Genomic DNA, 20,700 nt, shown 5'->3' on the forward strand with positions numbered 1-20,700 from the left:
TAAGACATACAGTAGTATGTAGACTTCACTTATAGATAATGACGTTCTCTAAGAAAACATACAGAAAGTGAGAGCTAGGAACCCGGTATAGCCTAAAATAGATTGTATAGTGAATAGCCTATTACTTTCTATTCTTCTTGTAGAGAGAAAGCTCACCAAACGGTGGCCCTCCTCTTACCAACCACCCGCAGGCAGTCTGGCGCTCACACGTTGTCCGTGCTGACAGCTATTCCCTAAGGAGTGGCTTTCTGTACAGGGTTAGGCAGCTCAAACAATACTGGACCTTTTAGTTGTGGGTGTACTGTGTAGCACGGGTGCCAGTGCAGTGACGTATGGTCTGAAGTGTCTGGAAGTAGCCTAATGACATTTTAAAAAATACCCGAGTCTTTGAAAGAGTAACTTTCAGTCATGTATGACTGAGCTAATTTTCACACGCTGCTGTGAGTGTCTGAGTGTGTGTGAGCTTTGGGGAGGAATCGGGATTTTTACGCATTCCATTTCACACCGTCAGTTTATGTTTCTGTCACTAGTGTATAGTCCGCGTGTGGAGTTGTGAAGAGCAACGCTTATAGGAGGACCTCTGACACATTTTTAGACATCGAAGGAAAACAATCGACGGAAAACCATAACCACCACGTTCAGCAGAGGCGCAGACGGGGTCCGACTGTGTAAAGGTAACAAAAACAAAACCAATGTAAACCCGTTTTTTACTGCATTAATCTGTGATATTTAATTGTTTTCCTAATTTCACCAGAACACATGTGTAGCCTACCGGTTAATGCATGCAGTGTGGAGACAATTAATTTATTGACTAAGCAGAGGCAGGTGTTTCTGTATTTTAGGGTCTAATAGTGAACCTCAGATTTGGCCTGCTTCACATTGCGCTAAATTAGTCTACAACCCGTTAGAAACCAGTTCTTACATTTGTGTTTTCTTTCATTTCTTTTTTTCTTCTTCTGTTGTTGATAGGAATATGTTCCGTTAACTTGATAACAGGTTGACCAAAACATAAATAACTTGCTCTGAAGTACATGACAGTTGATTTTGGCTGAATTTCTTCAAAATTCTATCTGTTCTTACATTTAGTAGGCATAATTGTAATGGTATTACTATTATGAAATGCAGAATCGAAGAATGAGATGCTGCTAGTATTTATATCAATGCTTGGGTGATGGGTGATGGTTTTGGTGCAGTTTAATGTTTGTCCGCTTGCTTGCCAGGTTGGCAAAATAATACAGTTCCTGTATCAGTATAAGCCTTTTAACCAGCAGATTACAATTGTTGCTATAAACATTGGGACTAAATGCATGCAAAGACTGCAAAGTTCAATAACTACTGGCATTAACTAAATGCACCTTAGGAAATGGGGATATCTAGTCAGCTACACAACTGAATGCATTCAACTGAAATATGTCTCCCATATTCAACCCAAACCCAACCCAAACCCTCTGAATCAGAAAGGTGCAGGGGTCTGCCTTAATCAGCATCATAGGCACCCAGGTTCAATTGTTGTTGGGGGTTAACAGTTGACAGTGCATGTCAGAGCAAAAACCAAGCCATGAGGTCGAAGGAATTTTCCATACAGCTCCGAGACAGGATTGTGTAGAGGCACAGATCTGGGGAAGGGTACCAAAAAATGTCTGCAGCATTGAAGGTCCCCAAGAACACGGTGTCCTCCATCATTCTTAAATGTAAGAAGTTTGGAACCACCAGCACTCTTCCGAGAGCTGGTCGCCCGGCCAAACGGAGCAATCGGGGGAGAAGGACAACCATCCCTACGGTGAAGCATGTTGGTTACAGCATCATGCGGCTGGGATGTTTTTCAGCAGAAGGGTCTGGGAGACTAGTCAGGATCGAGGGAAAGATGAACGGAGCAAAATACTGTACAGAGAGATCCTTGATGAAAACCTACTTCAGAGCGCTCAGGGTCTCAAACTGGGGCAAAGGTTCACCTTCCAATAGGACAAGGACCCTAAGCACACAGCCAAGACAATGCATGAGTGGCTTCGGGACAAGTCTCTTAATGTCCTTGAGTGGCCCAGCCAGAGCCTGGACTTGAACCCGATCTAACATCTCTAGAGACCTGAAAATAGCTGTGTAGCGACGCTCTCCATCCAACATGACAGCGCTTGAGAGGATCTGCAAAGCAGAATGGGAAAACTGCCCAAATACAGCTGTGCCAAGATTGTAGTCTCATACCCAAGAAGACTCGAGGCTGTAATCACAGCCAAAGGTGCTTCATCAAAGTACTAAGTAAAGGGTCTGAATACTTATGTAAATGTGATATTTAAGTTTTTTGTTTTCGTCATTATGGGATATTGTGTATAAATTGATGAGGGGGGAAAAACGATTTAATCAATTTTAGAATAAGGCTGTAACGCAGCAAAATGTGGAAAAAGTCAAGGGGTCTGAATACTTTCCGTATGCACAGTAACTCTAGGTCTAACTGATAGATTTTTATGGCGATTTTCTTCTTATGCTAATTAGATTCCCGCAGGGGAATGGACATCGATTAGAGCGTTGGACTAGTAACCGGAAGGTTGCGAGATCGAATACCCGAGCTAACAAGGTAAAAATCTGCCGTTCTGCCCTGAACAAGGCAGTTAACCCACTGTTCCTAGGCCATCATTGAAAATAAGAACTTGTTCTTAACTGACTTGCCTAGTTAAATAAAAGGTAAAATAAAATCGACTCTATTTTTTTTTTTTCGCTAAGCTACCTCCCACCCCATTGGCAATGTTGTTGCTTACTGGGCCATGGCTTCCTCACAGAAGGAAGCAATATTAAAGTCATATTCAATTACTGGATGAACTGTATACCCCTATATTAAAATGTAGTAAATGTGAATATTTTTGGCACTTTCATCTTTGTTTTGGCCCTCTTGAAACAGCTGAGTTTCCTAGCTTTGCTTTCATCTCTGATCTGAACCAGCTACTCTGCCCACCTGTTCATCTAAATGGCTGAAATCAGGTCTTTGAGGGGACACTGGTCAACATAGCTAAAGCAGATGCTGGACCATCGTTTGAACCTTGAACTTTATTCACGCTCTTTGTCTGTTTAGCTTAGGGCCCCAACAGAGCTTTTTTGTTTAGCTCTGATGTCACGGACCAGGTCACATTTCTCTGGCATAGCGGGGCGTTTATGCTCTGTTTGCTCTTCTCAGACAAAAGGTGGTGGAGTAAAGCTTGTTGCATGTCTGTCTGACTTACAATTGCTTTGACTGCTTTGTCACTCAGAGCTATACTACTCTGAAGTGATATACAGATGCTGTCCGTGACAGAGAGGATGAGTCACTGTTGTTGAATACATTAAAATACTGCAGCTTATTAAAGAAAAAAGTTTGAACAAGAGTTCAAGGGATAGCGGAAGTTTCGATTGAGGCCACAATTTCACACATGCAGCATCTTTGAAAAGAAAGGGTGAAACGGGTGAGGGAAGTGCGAAAAGATATTACAGTAAGCAGTTCTTATCTTTTTTATGACTGTGTGTGAATTTACCTCTGTCACATCAGAAGTATCACAATGTAAACTTAAGTTGCTTACCGAATGTTAAGACTCATATTTGACACCAAGCTCTTGCGTTATTTGGCTAGCTACTATACAATATGCTTTGTGGCCTTGAACATTTATAACTGTCTGAACCGTGTCAACACACACACACACACACACACACACAAAGTTGAGAAGTGAAAGGGACATTCTTTCACTGCATTTAGGCCCTTGAACAATGGAGAGGGGGTGGGGGCAGAGACTGGGTGGAGGTCGGGTTCGCCCTTCTCAAACAAAAGAGAACTGAGCACCACCGTGTGTGCGTTTGTTGATTATGTGAAGTCTGATTATGTGGTGGGGGAGACGGTGCGTTTCTTATAAGTATGGTTAAGGTGTAGTCCACTGTATAATCCATAAAGACCATGCTGTTGACGATTGTCTGATATTTGACGTTGTCTTCATACTTTCAAAAATGTGCTGCATTGCATTTACTCATAGACACATAATCAAGACCTCTCTTATTGTGCTCACTTTTTGCATGATAATAACACTACTGTTACACTGTTTTTGTACTTCAACTTGTTGCTCACACTCATTACATAATAAATATATTTTTGCATAGATGAGAATAGGCCTTCACCTGTAGGAAACCTTTCTGTCTCAACATTTAGCTCAGTGCTTGTACGTGGATATCATTTGCAGGTGACAGGTTTCTTAGGTATGTTGTACGTAAACTGTCTCCTCCACAAACCCCACTAGATTGTGGTTCAATGGCTGTGTGCAGTTTTTTGTCTGTCTTCTGTTAATGGAGGAGTGCAGTTTTCCCACAGAAACCAAAGCATGTAGCCAATAGCTTGCACTGCCGTCCTTCGTTTGGGGAAGGCCATTGTAATAAATGTTCTAAAGCCACTGTCCACTATATTGCTGCCGAAAAGTGGACTGATATCCAGTCATTCTGAAAGGGGACTAATGACTATTTAGTCTAAATTATGGCATTGCTAAAGTAGGCAAATAATTAGTAGGAAATAACTTTGCCATCATTATCATGTCGTCAAATTTACTTTAGAGAGATGGCAATGTTGCCATTAGCTAGCAAAGTTTGTCAAAAATAGCTAGCACTGTTAACGTTAGCTAGCTAAAATCCAGGGCCTCTTTACACTACTTTGACGACACAAACTAGTCCCAGGAAATATACTTTTGTGGTGTAAAGAGACAGATCTAGATTCAAATCTTTCTTCAAGAGATGTCTCCAACACTTCCTCCTGAGGTAATGTGGGAGACATCTACACCATATACCCCCCTCTGAGTCGTACAACGTGAAGATAATTTCCCTGCAAGAATTACCTTAATTATCTTAATACCAGTAGATGGCATTTTTGCTCTGTTAGCCAAATTATAAATTAAAGACTCTAAAAATATCCACAAAAATATTTGTGAATAAATCACTGCATTAACCAAGTGTGCAACACTGTGCACAATATGGTTTAGATGAGAAGCTCCTGTATAATTTGAATTGGTGTCCTTATTTTGTTTGTCTATAAACTATGGTATTTACAGTATGCTAATAGCTGCACTCACACATGAAGCAGTAACGTGGCTTTGGCCATACCACATCAAAGGCTAGTGTAAACATTACATACATTTGACTAATGTAGCGAAATTCACCCTTAGCTAGCTTCCATGTAGTGGTGTAGCTAACTACTGGAATGACACACTACTTTTTTAACAAAAATCAAATATGGATGAAGTAGGCAAGAATTTCCTTTATTTTTCGGCATCAGACCTGCATAATTCTTACTTGAAACACAATTTTTGTGTTTAACCCTTTGAAGAACCCTTTGTGGTTGCAGGTAGAACCGTCCTGGGTTCCATGTAGAACCCTTTATACAAAGGGTTCTACCTGGAACCAAAAAGGGTTCTCCTATGGGTATAGCGGAAGAACCTGTTTGGAACCCCTTTTTTTTGTAAGAGTGCAGTTTGGTAAACTATATTTTCAGAGTAGCTTCCCCAACATTTTAAATTGTGCACATGTAGGTCATTTGTCTGCTACTACAACTCAGTTGGATATGAAATAAAAGACTCTGCCGTGTGTCTGTGGGAAGATACGTCGATCACCATGGCAGCAGCCACGATATAGATATTTTAGTTCTCAAAAAGGGAATTAGTGTGAATACAGTGAATTAGCATTGCATTCACTTGTAAGTCTGCATCTGTGAGACCTCAGAACACATACATGTCATTGAAGACTCAGTGAATACAAGACACAGTGACTGGTGTCGTCTGTGTGATCGTTGGAAGGAAAGAGTGTTCTCATTGATAAGAACTCAATAAAGGACACTGAATGTATTTTTAGAACAAATGTTTTTATTGATAAGGAAATAGTTCATTATACATTTAAAAAAAAAGAATAAGTGTATCTAAGAAGAGGAATGGTGTCTAGGAAATGTGTTGTTTAGAGAAGACATGGTAAATAATTTGAGAATCGCCTCTGGAAGGAATGGTACAGATATGTGCTTTCAGACTGACTGCAATCACCCTGGGACAGATCTATCCTGCTTTTCACAGAACACTAATTAAAGTTGAGCAGTATTCACGTTTTACAACTGTGTTGTTCTTCTTGCCGTTCTATAGAGGTCAAAGGTGAAACCATACAGTAACAATGGAGCCTAACCAGGGGTTTGGAGGGACCCTGTGGATGATCTTTCTCTTTGCCCTCTTTGCATCAGGTAAGTGAACATTTTATTTGTAATGTCCTACAAATAAAGAAAAATACTGTATGAACTGAGAGGGATTCTGTTTCTTAAAAAGTTTAAAAGTAAAACATAAATAATTCTCAAAAACTATTGTCCAAACAGGATCAGGGGAAAACGACAGGGACTTCAAAATGTGTGGAACCTGGCGCCATGGCAACGGGCTCTTAACTCTGGCTCACGATTTGAAAAGGGGCTGTGGCACCATCACCATCTCAGCCAATGAGAGCTCCCTGTCCATCCGAGGTGAGATAACGGCCCAATGTGAGAACTCCTCTGTCATCAAGCTGGATCCGAGCCCAGAGGCAAGAGAGAGACCCTTCTGTGTGTATTGGGAGCCCCTTCTGGACCAGCTCTGGGTAGAGGTGAATGGACAGAACCACACTCTGTGCTGGCCGTCTGGTCTACAGGGGAACTGCTGCACTGACCTGTCCCAAGGCGAAAACAAAGGGATTTCGACGTACGGGATACTCAACGCGACACAACGGGATGATATCATAAGTTACAAAACACATCCAGCCTATGAGTTTTTTGGCGAAATTATCAACTGCAGTAAGCAAGCCTTTAGGTTGTCAGTTAAGTTGTCTGATGAGGAAATCAACTTTAATAATTTATTGTTCATCTAAGTACATTTTGGGTGTGTTATACAGTCTTGAAAATATAAATACTACACTGTTTCTGAATGGATTCTTTGCCTTTCAGAAAACGAGTTTTGTGATGAGGCGAGTCAGGGATCTGGTGATAAGGTGAACATGTAAGTTTTACCTCTTTATTTTGAATTACACCCCTCCATGTCATCTCTCAAACTCCTTTATCCTCTATGGCTATACCTATCCTCCTGAGTTGACTAACCACCATGACAAGATGTGGTTGTAAACATGTTCGGGCAGCAGTGAAGTATGATGTCATCTATTATGAGTGAGCTGCAGAGCAGAAAATTGAGCTCATTGTGAATAGTGGGTGGTGGCTGGTTTGTACACAAAACGTCCATCTATAGTACAGCAGTTTCTATATCACTATCACATGCCCAAAAGCAATCTACAGTTGTGGCCAAAAGTTTTGAGAATGACACAGATATTCATTTCCACAAAGTTTGCTGCTTCAGTGTCTTTAGATATTTTTGTCAGATGTTACTATGGAATACTGGAGTATAATTACAAGCATTTCATAAGTGTCAAATGCTTTTATTGACAATTACATGAAGTTGATGCAAAGAGTCAATATTTGCAGTGTTGACCCTTCTTTTTCAAGACCTCTGCAATCCGCCCTGGCATGCTGTCAATTAATTTATGGGCCACATCCTGACTGATGACAGCCCATTCTTGCTTAATCAATGCTTGGAGTTTGTCAGAATTTGTGGGTTTTTGTTTGTCCACCCGTCTCTTGAGGATTGACCAGAAGTTCTCAATGGGATTAAGGTCTGGGGAGTTTCCTGGCAATGGACCCAAAATATCGATGTTTTGTTCCCCGAGCCACTTAGTTATCACTTTTGCCTTATGGCAAGGTGCTCCATCATGCTGGAAAAGGCATTGTTCGTCATCAAACTGTTCCTGGATGGTTGGGAGAAGTTGCTCTCGGAGGATGTGTTGGAACCATTCTTTATTCATGGCTGTGTTCTTAGGCAAAATTGTGAGTCAGCCCACTCCCTTGGCTGAGAAGCAACCCCACACATGAATGATCTCAGGATGCTTTACTGTTGGCATGACACAGGACTGATGGTAGCGCTCCTCTTGTCTTATCCAGACAAGCTTTTTTTCCGGATGTCCCAAAGAATCTGAAAGGGGATTCATCAGAGAAAATTACTTTACCCCATTCCTCAGCAGTCCAACCCCTGTACCTTTTGCAGAATATCAGTCTGTCCCTGATGTTTTTCCTGGAGAGAAGTGGCTTCTTTGCTGCCCTTCTTGACACCAGGCCATCCTCCAAAAGTCTTCGCCTCACTGTGCGTGCAGATGCACTCACACCTGCCTGCTGCCATTCCTGAGCAAGCTCTATACTGGTGGTGCCCCGATCATGCAGCAGAATCAACTTTAGGAGACAGTCCTGGCGCTTCTTGGACTTTCTTGGGTGCCTTGAAGCTTTCTTCATAACAATTGAACCGCTCTCCTTAAAGTTCTTGATTATCCGATAAATGGTTGATTTAGGTGCAATCTTACTAGCAGCAATATCCAAGCCTGTGAAGCCCTTTTTGTGCAAAGCAATGAAGACGGCACGTGTTTCCTTGCAGGTAACCATGGTTGACAGTGGAAGAACATTGATTCCAAGCACCACCCTCCTTTTGAAGCTTCCAGTCTGTTATTCGAACAGAGCCAGCCTTGTCCTCGTCAACACTCACACCTGTGTTAATGAGAGAATCACTGACATGATGTCAGCTGGACCTTTTGTGGCAGGGCTGAAATGCAGTGGAAATGTTTTGGGGGGATTCAGTTAATTTGCATGGCAAAGAGGGACTTTGCAATTCATTGACTGTGAAAATTAATATTTGTGTCATTCTCAAAACTTTTGGCCATGACTGTACACACAATAGCTGTAACGAAGTGTGCTGAGAGTCAGGAAACAAGTTCAGGGAGTGAGTGTTTTTAATAAATAAATTAAACTAACACGTAACACAAACAATGCACAGACATGACCCAGGAACAGAAACAATAACGCCTGGGGAAGGAACCAAAAAGAGTGACATATATAGGGAAGGTAATCGGGGAGGTGTTGGAGCCCAGGTGAGTCTGATGACTCGCAGGTGCACGTAATGATGGTGACAGGTGTGCGCCATTATGAGCAGCCTGGTGACCTAGAGGCCAGAGAGGGAACACACGTGACAGTACCCCCTCCCAGACGCGCATCTCCAGCCGCAGGATGCCGACCAAAGGGACGATCCCGGGGATCAGGAGCAGACCGGTCACCCATGTGATACGTGGGAACCTGTCGCTGCCTGGGGTGCGGGAACCTGACAGACCGGCTGAGGCAGGGGAGCCTGGCGATCCGGCTGAGGCATGAGAGCCTGTAGTGGCCCAACTGACTGCATTTACACTGAAACAACAAACAAAAAAAGACTCCCTGATGCTTCCCTTAGGTGAGGCGTTATTCTGTAACGATGTACGCTGAGAGTCGGGAAGCAAGTTCAGGGAGTGAGTGTTTTAATAAGTAAATGAAACCAACACGTATCACAAACAACGCACAGACATGACCTAAGAACAGACACAATAACGCCTGGGGAAGGAACCAAAAGGAGTGACATATATAGGGAAGGTAATCATAAAGAGGGAAGGTAATCAGGGAGGTGAGGGAGTCCAGGTGAGTCTGATGACGCGCAGGTGCAGTTAATGATGGTGACAGGTGTACGCCATAACGAGCAACCTGGTGACCTAGAGGCTGGAGAGGGAGCCATAGTTGACCGTGCATGTCACCGAAAAAACCAAGCCTTGAGGTCGAAGGAATTATCCGTAGAGCTCCAAGACAGGATTGTGTTGAGGCACAGATCTGGGGAAGGGTACCAACAAATGTCTTCAGCATTGAAGGTCCCCAAGAACCACCAAGACTCTTCCTAGAGCAGGTCAGCCGGCCAAACTGAAACATTCAGGGGAGAAGGGCCTGGTCAGGGAGGTTACCAAGAACCCGATGGTCACTCTGACAGAGCTCGAGAGTTCCTCTGTGGAGATGGGAGAACCTTCCAGAAGGAGAATCATCTCTGCAGCACTCCACCAATCAGGCCTTTGTGGTAGAGTGGCCAGACAGAAGCCATTCCTCAGTAAAAGGCACATGACAGCACGCTTGGAGTTTGCCAAAAGGCACCTAAATACTCTCAGAGAAACAATATTCTCTGGTTTGATGAAACCAAGATTGAACTCTTTGACCTGAATGCTAAGCGTCAAGTCTTGAGGAAACCTGGCAGGATCCCTTCAGTGAAGCGTGGTGGTGGCATCATGCTGTGGGGATGTTTTTCAGTGGCAAGGACTGGGAGACTAGTCAGGATCTAGGCAAAGATGAACGGAGCAAAGTACAGAGAGATCCTTGATGAAAAGAGCGCTCAGGACCTCAGACTGGGGCTAAGCTTCACCTTCCAACAGGACAAGGACCCTAAGCACACAGCCAAGACAACGCAGGAGTGGCTTCGGGACAAGTCTCTGAATGTCCTTGAGTGGCCCAGCCAGAGCCCGGACTTGAACCCGATCAAACATCTCTGGAGAGACCTGAAAAAGCTATGCAGCAACACTCCCCATTCAACCTGACCTGAGTTTGAGAGGATCTGCAGAGAAGAATGGGAGAAACTCCGCAAATACACGTGTATCAAGCTTGTAGCATCATACCCAAGAAGACTCAAGTCTGTAGTCGCTGCCAAAAGGTGCTTCAACAAAGTACTGAGTAAAGCGTCTGAATACTTATGTCAATGTGAAATTTCAGGGCTTTCTTTATTATAAATTAGCTAAAATTTCTAAACCTGTTTTTGCTTAGTCATTGTGGGGTGTTCTGGGTAGATTCATGAGGGTGGGGAAAAACGATTTAATCCATTTTAGAATAAGGCTGTAACGTAACATAATGTGGAAAGAGTCAAGTGGTCTGAATACTTTTCAAAGGCACTGTATGTAATGCATATAAATGACCTGTATGAGATAGAGTGGGTTGTAAATACTATCTGTATTGGTCTGTAGGATAGAGGAGACAGTGATGAGGTCCAAGGTGCTTGGGAACGTGGTGCTGCCCTGTGCCCTGAGCTCTGTGGTGGAGATGGAGGAAGGCTTTCAGGGCTACAACATCACTCTGCCTGTAAGACCATAAACGCACACACAGACACACAAACACGTAATGTTATATAATTATTATAACTAACTTGTGTGTTGGTGTTGTGCAGGCGCCTCAAGGAGTTCCTCCTCAAATGATTCCATCAGTTCACCTGCCTTCTTGTCTGAAACCTCCAGAAAAGAAAAAGGTCAAGGTTGTCTGCACCTACTTCAAAAACAGTATCTTATTCCAGGTAAGAGCCAATTGGGTTTTTTACTTGGCTGCTAACCTAGTCTATGTAAACTGTACATTACAGTTTACACTGAAGCACCAAACCGTTGGTAATGCTTCCTTATAGCAGGACCGGTTTTCTAGACATAATTGAAGCTAAGAATTAGACAATGAAGATTCTCCATTGAACATGCTTCTTAGTCCTAGACGAAGTTTAATCTGGGTCCGGGGAAACCGTCCCGTATAGTATGAAGTGTAGTTGTGATTCTGCTTGTTGTGTTCACAGGGGAGTTCTAAGGCAGACCAGAATGACATCAGGATTCTAGAAGATGTGGTGGGAATCACTGTGGAGAATGAGATCATCACCAACCTTCCAGAGCCAATCAGGATTGGTTTCCATCATTCTGCCATACCAGTAAGTGTGTGCGTGTTTGCCTGAATGCATCTGTGTGTCTTAGTTGACTGGAAGCACGCCATTTCCTTGCCTTGATGTATTTTACTGTCTCAAACCCTCCGAGCACAAACCACTTCAAAATCCCCTTCAGAAGCAAAAGGAAACCAAGTGAAAGATTTGTAGAAAAAGATGTCTGCTTCATCACAGAATGAGTCACTCTAGCAATTGTACTGTAGCAAGTAGCTTTTTATTCAACACTGTACATCACAGGGGTGTTGCCCCTGAGTACAGTAGATGTGTATCCTTAAACAGTTGTACAGTTAGAGTAAAGTTAACTTTCTGTTGTATGGTTGTAGTGTTTGTAGTGTTTAGTGTTTCTGGACTTTATCTCAGCATGGTCTTATTGTTATCACTTTTAGATATTTTGATTGATTCTGGTGTATCAGTTAAATTGAAAATGTTGTGGGTCACATCATTGCACACTTGATCCCTCTTTCTGGTCTGACTCAGTGTGTAAGTTGGTCAACAGTAGCACTTGTAAAATATGATTACAGCTCATCTTGCATGCCAGACAGATATACAGTATTTGGTATGTGTTGTTGTTCAGTATCCAGGTCACCATCTAGTGGTGAATTAAATATGTTAGTCCCTACTTGCCTCTTATCTCCCTTTTGTAACTTATCTTTTTCAGACAAGTCACTCAAGAAAATGTGTTTCTTGGGACACAAAGAAAGGTTTGTAAAGAAGCATGTTTAAACTTGGTTGCAATAATAGCGTACTTATTTATATTATTATTTGTATTGAATATAGTGGATGTTTATTCATTATTATAAACCGGGTCTTTCGAGCCCTGGATGCTGATTGGCTGAAAGCCGTGGTATATCAGATAATATACCACAGGTGTGATGCAAAATGACTTGTTTACTCTTCTAATTACGTTGGTAACCAGTTTATAATAGCAATAAGGCACCTCTGGAGTTTGTGGTATATGGCCAATATACCAAGGCTAAGGACCGTATCCAGGCACTTCTCGTTGCGTGAACAGCCCTTACGTATATTGGCCATATACCACACCACCTTGGGCCTTAACGCTTAATTATGCAGTGTTAGCATTTCCAGGTCTTGCTACGGCTATTGGTATTGGTTTAATTGTTGCAGATCCAGCAGAGGTCACATGGAAAAAGGAAGGTTGTGAGACCATACAGAAAGGTGTGGAGGATACAGAGTGCCACTGTAATCATCTCACATACTTTGCCATCCTAGTGGTGAGCTATAACCTCTATCTAGAATATTTACATGGGCAATCATTTGAATAAATAAATAAGAACTCATCTCAAGTAGATTGGTAATAGTAGACCTAAAATTGGTTTTGTCTTCTATTCACCTCAGCAATTGGAACCACGACCAGTCCGCCATCTGGCGGCTCTAACTGTCATTACATCAATGGGCTGTGCTGCCTCTACGTTGAGCTGTGTTGTCCTCATCTACTTCCTTAACACACAGAGGTACTTCTCCTCACATGCAATAATCTGTCTCCCTGCAGCCTGTCCTACGCATAATATCTCCTACCAGGCCTCAACATGGGGTGGCAGTGTAGCCTAGTGGTTAGAGCATTGGACTAGTAACCGAAAGGTTGCAAGTTCAAATCCCCGAGCTGACAAGGTACAAAATCTGTCGTTCTGCCCTTGAACAGGCAGTTAACCCACTGTTCCTAGGCTGTCATTGAAAATAAGAATTTGTTCTTAACTGACTTGCCTAGTAAAAAAAATAAAAATATGAGTGATATTTGTTTCATAGCAGTTACCCTCTCTCTCACTAACTTTATCTCCTCTTCTTGCACTGTGGCAGGAGAGCGAAGGACCAGTCCACTGCAGTCCATCGGGGTCTGGCCATGGCACTGTTCCTTCTTAGCCTCCTCTTCTTCCTGACAGGGACTGTGGCCAACGTGGGAGGTAACAAGGCATGCTGGGTTTTTGGGGCGGCTCTCCACTATGCTCTGCTCAGTTCCTTCTCCTGGATGTTTATTGAAGTGTTACACACCTTTTGGTTGGTCTACATGGTGTTCAGCCCCTCCCCCAATCCGTATGTTTGGCACCTGGTTGGCTTTGGTGAGTGGAAACGTACACAAAGAATCGGTTTATATTCCACTGCCCATTGGTAGATGAATACAATTTACATGAATACACCTTTAAACCATTGACTGCTACCATCATTTTGATCCTCTGTCCAGGTCTCCCAGCTGTTCCGGTCATTGTACTGCTTGCCATTGGAAAAGTCTATGGTGTAATAGAGGTTGTGTCCAGTGAGGATGTCAACAACCCCTACTTGATGTGAGTGCACTTTGGATCTACTGTACCTGTAAGATGAACAGTAGTTACAGTTTTGACATTTGACTGAGGTGATGAGTAAGTTAGCCTAGTGGTTCATGCTTTTTCACCATGGTCTTCTAGGTGCTGGATGGATGTGTCTCCACACTCTGTAGGCCTACTAGCCCATTACTTCATCAACCTGACCTTCCTGGCTGTAGTGGTCCTCTCTGGTCTGATCATGCTCTTCCTGGTCCTGAGAAATATCCAGAACCGAGACGAGTGGCGGAAGAACAAGGTGGCGTTCCTCAGTATCTGGGGTCTCAGCTGCCTGTTCGGGACCACGTGGGGCCTGGGATTCTTGGACTTTGGACAGCTCTCGGAGTTCATCCCCTTCCTCTTCTGCATCCTCAACTCCCTACAGGGTAGGTCCACCTCTGTTGAGTCTATCAAAAGGTTAATATGGTCACATGACCAGAGGAGGCTGTCAGAGCGAACCGTCTATTGTGTTGCTTTGAAACAATGCCCTGTAAAAGTGTTCTGTTTCAACAGCGTATTAGGAAAAACCTCCCTGCAACCGATTTCCAGTTGTATTCACTTGCTATTAGCTACATGCTTAGATTAGAAGCTAGTGTATAGCTCTGTCTGCTAGAAGTTCACAAAAAAGCTGCTCTTTATTGCTGGTGTGACCTTTTTAAAATACCTACAGTACCAGTCAAAGGTTTTAGAACACCTACTCATTCAAAAGGTTTTTCTTTATTTTTACTATTTTCTACATTGTAGAATAATAGTGAAGACATCAAAACTATGAAGTAACACATATGGAATCTTGTAGTAACCAAAAAAGTGTTAAACAAATCAAAATATATTTTATATTAGATTCTTCAAACAGCCACCCTTTGCCTTGACAGCTTTGCACACTTTTCGCATTCTCTCAAGCAACTTCACCTAGAATGCTTTTCCAACCGTCTTGAAGGAGTTCCCACATATGCTGAGCACTTGTCGGCTGCTTGTCCTTCACTTTGCGGTCTAACTCATCCCAAACCATCTCAATTTGGTTGAGGTCGGGATTGTGGAGGACAGGTCATCTGATGCAGCACGCCATCACTCTCCTTGTGTGTTGGGTCATTGTCCTATTAAAAAACAAATCATAGTCCCACTAAGCCCAAACCAGTAGGGATGGCATATCGCTGCAGAATGCTGTGATAGCCATGCTGGTTAAGTATGCTTTTACTTCTAAATAAATCACAGACAGTGTCAACAACAAAGCACCCCCACACTATAACACCTCCTCCTCCATGCTTTATGGTGGGAAATACACATGCGGAGATCATCCGTTCACCTACACCGCGTCTCACAAAGACACAGTGGTTGGAACCAAAAATCTCAAATTTGGACTCCAACCCAAAGGACAAATTCCCACCGGTCTAATGTCCATTGCTTGTGTTTCTTTGCCCAAGCAAGTCTCGTCTTCTTATGGGTGTCCTTTAGTAGTGGTTCCTTTAGCAGCAATTCGACCACAAAGGCCTGATTTACACAGTCTCCTCTGAACAGTTGATGTTGAGATGTTTCTGTTACTTGAACTTTGTGAAGCATTTATTTGGGCTGCAATTTCTGAGGCTGGTAACTCTAATGCACTTATCCTCTGCAGCAGAGTTACCTCTGGGTCTCCCATTCCTGTGGCAGTCCTCATGAGTACCAGTTTCATCATATCGCTTGATGGTTTATGCAACTGCACTTGAAGAAACATTCAAAGTACTTGAAATGTTCCTTATTGACTGACCTTCATGTCTTAAAGTAATGATGGACTGTCGTTTCCCTTTGCTTATTTGAGCTGTTCTTGCCATAATATGGACTTGGTCTTTTACCAAATAGGGCTATCTTCTTTTGATTTGTTGAACACATAGTTTATGGTTACTATATGATTCCATATGTGTTATTTCATTGTATTATTGTGAAGACATCAAAACTATGTAAAAAAAAAGATGTTATAAAACTTTTGACCGGTAGTGAATGTGGATTTGTTTCCATGTCATTTGTTTCACTACTGTTGAAATATGTGACATTCATTAAGCATTTAGCTGTTACAGATAGTTTAGAATGATGTTGATTATAGGCTGTTTTGAATTCAGAATCTGGAATCTAATTCTGGAGCATAGATTCTAGCTTCTGTACTGTATTATTGGTCCATCACAGAACTAATCTGAAACATTGTGTGGTCTGTCCCATAGGTTTCTTCCTGATGCTCCGATTCTACATTCTTGAACGGATGCGGAAACAATCGGGGTCTAGTTTGGATGGTAGCACAGCATCTTCCACCAGGCAACACATGCTGCAGGAGAAGAGCTGAGCTGGGGTACATGGGATACCATTTTTTTGTAGGCTAAAGGAGGAGCAATGTACCAAATGTAACTCTGTCACTCAGAACATTCCAACTCTGGGGTTGAGATTCAGAATATTGCACTATACAAGCGCGTTTCCATACACATATCTGAGTGACTGTAAAAAAAAATACAGTCAAAATTAAAGCTATAATTGACGTAAGGTGAAACAGCGCCACGGGTCACTCCAGGCACATTTGTTATTCTTTTATTATGGGGCAGAGATGCATCCTGGTAAAAAAATATATATCATAGTACTCTGCTGATCTATCGCATGTGCAATGAAAAAAAATGTGTTTGTTGTTTGAAGTAATGTCTTTGTTGTAATATTGCAAACGTATGTGGCAGTTTCACCCCTACAGATTTCAGCTTTAAGCCCAGGGCGAACCTTGATAAGCTTGTTTTATTCTGTGTTGAACGTATCATTTCATAGATATCAGTCATCGCTCATTTCAAGCTTTTGAAGTAGCACTTTAGCTTCTTAGTCTTGTCGTTTACCCATTCATCATGTTGTAGCATCAGGTATGTAAGAAACTTTCATACATAGTTTTCCAGAGACTGGTAGTTACTTTACTCAGAAAAGGACTCATAGAAGTGTCACTCAGGCCATCATCTGAAAGACAGCAGGAATTGTACAATGACATTTGGCTGAAGTTGGCAACTTGCTCTATTCTGTGACAAACACTGTATTTTCAGATCATAGTTACTGGACTATGTTTAGCACTTTATTGTACAGAGATGTATTTTTTAGAAAACATGACTGGTTGTGCCACTGACATTATTGTGTCTATATCTTTTGCAACTTTTGAAAACGTATTGTATTTGTGTGGATGTAAATGTATATTGCTTCAATAAAAGTTTACTGTATAAGAAAAGAACACCAGGACCTTAGTTTGAATGTACAACTACAAAAATAGGTCATAATTGATCTTAACAATTCATAAGCGAAATACCTGCACTGTATACAACTACAATGTGTGTGCAAAACATTAAACCCATGCTCTTTCCATGACATAGACTGACCAGTTGAAGCCAGGTGAAATCTAGGATCCCTTATCCCTTATTAAATCCACTTCAAATCAATGTAGATGAAGGGGAGGAGACGGGTTAAAGAAGGATTTTGAAGGTTTGAGACATGGCTTGTGAATAGGCAAGACACAAGACTTAAGTGCCTTTGAACATGGTATGGTAGTAGGTGGCAGGCGCACCGGTTTGAGTGTGTTAAGTACTGCAGCGCTGATGGGTTTTTCGCACTCAACAGCTTCCCGTGTGTATCAATGATGGTCCACCACCCAACATCCAGCCAACTTGACACAACGGTGGGAAGCATTGGAGTCAACATGGGCCAACATCCATGTGGAACACTTTCGACGCCTTGTAGCCCCGTGCCCCGACAAATTGAGGCTGTTCTGAGGTCAAAAGGGGGTGCAACTCAATATTAAGAAGGTGTTCTTATATTTGGTACACTAAGTGTATGACGCTGTAGCTCTGGTTTACAGTAAATTGCAGAGGTTCTAAGGAAAACAGAGTGTCATGATTGCTTAGTTGCAGGATGGTTACAGTGACTGTGTGGAAACTTGCACAACAGGGTTTTTACGTGGCCCACACACTGGGTTACTTCAGAGTGACAGGGAGCAGGGTAAATGCACTGTAAAAACACATGATGGAAAAGAGTGGGGGAGAATGAGGAAGTAAGCCATCAAACTGATACTTATACTATATTTAGCCTACATTAGAATTTACTGTTACCAGGCTTAGATACAGCAAACCGATTGTGTCCACACTATCTCCCTGTGCGTTTAATGCCCAAAGGCAGGTGTGAGTAAAACATAGTGTTTAATAAGACACAGTCACAGTTTTCATACCCACAAACATTTCAACCTACTCATTGAACACTCACACATTGTAGCCTATTGTTAAATAGCGTAACGCCCTTAAAGTAAATGGAAACAGGAATAAAGATAGACACATAGGCCATGCTCTTCTCTATTTCTGTTTTATACCTCCATCACCTGTGTCTACCTCATCCGTCTCAACAAATATCACTTCCTCTGTGTCGGAGTCATCCAGGCCAGTCATAAAATCATCACATGGACAAAATGATGATCCAAGTCAGATACAGTACCAGTCAAAAGTTGACACACCTACTCATTCAAGGGTTTTTCTTTATTTGTACTATTTTCTACATTGTAGAATAATAGTGAAGACATCAAAACTATGAAATTACACACATGTAATCATGTAATAACCCAAAAGTGTTAAACAAATCAAAATCTATGTTATATTTGAGTTTCTTAAAAGAGCCACCCTTTACCAAAGAAGTTAACTCCCCAGTCGCTGTGCCCACAAAGTGGTTTTCAGCCAACCAGCGGAATGTCGCAGAGTAGTCTGCGGAATATACCACCTGTCAAAGCGACTAGTGCCTTCGCACACAGGGCGACAGCCCACCACAGTCTATGCGACAGCCACCGGTGACCATAGCAATGAAATAAACAAACATTGTCAACATGCGAAAATAATAATCGCTATAACAACATAAGCATGCATTTAAACGAAATATATGAATATAAATGAATATATATAAATGAATAAATGAAATAACATATATGGAATCATGTAGTAACCAAAAAAAGTGTTAAACAAATACAAATATATTTTATGTTTGACATCCTTCAAAGTAGCCACCCTTTGCCTTGATAAACTCTGAACCAGCTTCCCCTGGAATGCTTTTCAACAATCTTGAAGGAGTTCCCACATATGCTGAGCACTTGTTGGTTGCTTTTCCTTCACTCTGCGGTCCAACTCATCCCAAACCATCTCAATTGGGTTGAGGTCAGGTGATTGTGGAGGCCAGGTCATCTGATGCAGCAACTCCATCACTTTCGTTGTTGGTCATATAGCCCTTACAAAGCCTGGAATTGTGTTGGGTTATTAGATCATTTTTTGTGAGTGTTGTGTTAGATGGGATGCTATTTGTTTATTTTTTTAAGCAAAGTATACGGGGGTTGTACTCCAGTCTAGTAGGTGGCGGTAATGCAACATTTATTGGATGCAAACCACCGTTAAACCTCATGGAAGAAGAAGGAGATTGACTAGGCGGCGGCTCGCATGCCACTGAGCACGGGCTTGAGAATGAGCTAATCCAGAGAGCAATAGCAATGGCGTCTTTTTGTAGGCACTAACTCCGCCATGGTTCGTTGGACAAAGTCTATGTGGAAATGAACGCCGTTTTTGTGATATACGCCGAAAATAAGGTGAGGTTGACAGGTTTATGAGATCTTATACGCATTGTTCTATGAAAATCTTCAGCAGCTAAAGTCACATTTTGTGAATTTTGTAGCATTTGTCATTTCAAAAAGCACATATAAAGGCTTCATAATTCATAAAGATCATGTTAACTTATTAATATTATCTCGTAGAACAAAACGTATACGATCTCCTAAGCGTGTGTTAACCGCATACCTTATTTTCGCCGTTTATCCCAAACCCTTTTCTTTCCCCATTTATTTTCGCCACACTGTAGGAATGGCTGAAAGAACAAGAGGTTAGGACTACAAGGTTAGGACTATCTCTATTAAGGTGCTGACAAACAGCGGTGGCCACTACATTTTCAATTAAACCCAGGTGGAGGTGGTATTCTATCCAGGTGGAGAGGAGAACATGACCGTGTTCGAGAGCATCAAAGTGACTGCTTACTGACTGATCAACAAATCACCTTGCATCATAAATTACAACTCATTATTATTTGTAGATCAGTCAGTCACAATTTATCCATGATAAACTGCTGTTTTGATCCTCTCCAACACAGCCCTTTGGCTTCTGCTCTATTTTTTCAAGAAGTGCCTTTCATTGTTGACCAATCACAGTAGAAAATGTGGCATGCGTGGTGAAACGTCAGCTATGTGTAGCTGAAGAAGCTCATTCATATTATCCCATCATTCGTTGGCTAATTATTAGGCCTAATAGGCTACTGCAGTACATTGATCATCACCAGTCAATGTTATCACACCATCACAGATAACTTCCCCACTCTAGCTAGCTAGCTAAATTAGCTGGTTAGCACAATCTGCTTACTGTCACGTTTAACAATAAAGATCATTGTTTTGTAATATATTTTTTTGTGAATAATTTCTGTTGCCTGTAAGTACGTTTAAATGCATGCTTATGTTGTTATAGCGATTATTCTTTTCGCATGATGACAATGTTTGTTTATTTCATTGCTATGGTCACCGGTGTCTGTCGCATAGACTGTGGTGGGCTGTCGCCCTGTGTGCGAAGGCACTAGTCGTTTTGACAGGTGGTGTATTCCGCAGACTACTCTGCGACATTCCGCTGGTTGGCTGAAAACCACTTTGTGGGCACAGCGACTGGGGAGTTAACTTCTTTGGTAAAGGGTGGCTCTTTTAAGAAACTCAAATATAACATAGATTTTGA

At 42.1% G+C, this 20,700-nt stretch overlaps 1 protein-coding gene across 1 annotated transcript; it reads left to right on the forward strand.

Moving 5' to 3' along the window:
• The first annotated feature begins 237 nt into the window (after window positions 1-237).
• On the forward strand, window positions 238-17,144 carry LOC109895477 (adhesion G-protein coupled receptor G5-like). Its single transcript, XM_020489180.2, has 14 exons — window positions 238-674; window positions 6,120-6,214; window positions 6,344-6,790; window positions 6,941-6,992; window positions 10,885-10,999; window positions 11,085-11,207; window positions 11,472-11,600; window positions 12,271-12,313; window positions 12,738-12,844; window positions 12,969-13,084; window positions 13,428-13,687; window positions 13,810-13,909; window positions 14,030-14,310; window positions 16,117-17,144. The coding sequence occupies exons 2-14, from the start codon at window positions 6,148-6,150 to the stop codon at window positions 16,233-16,235; spliced, it is 1,959 nt and encodes a 652-aa protein (XP_020344769.1). The 5' UTR covers window positions 238-674; window positions 6,120-6,147; the 3' UTR covers window positions 16,236-17,144.
• The last annotated feature ends 3,556 nt before the right edge of the window (window positions 17,145-20,700 follow it).

This window comes from Oncorhynchus kisutch, linkage group LG8, assembly GCF_002021735.2.
Source record: "Oncorhynchus kisutch isolate 150728-3 linkage group LG8, Okis_V2, whole genome shotgun sequence".
NCBI classification, from domain to species: domain Eukaryota; kingdom Metazoa; phylum Chordata; class Actinopteri; order Salmoniformes; family Salmonidae; genus Oncorhynchus; species Oncorhynchus kisutch.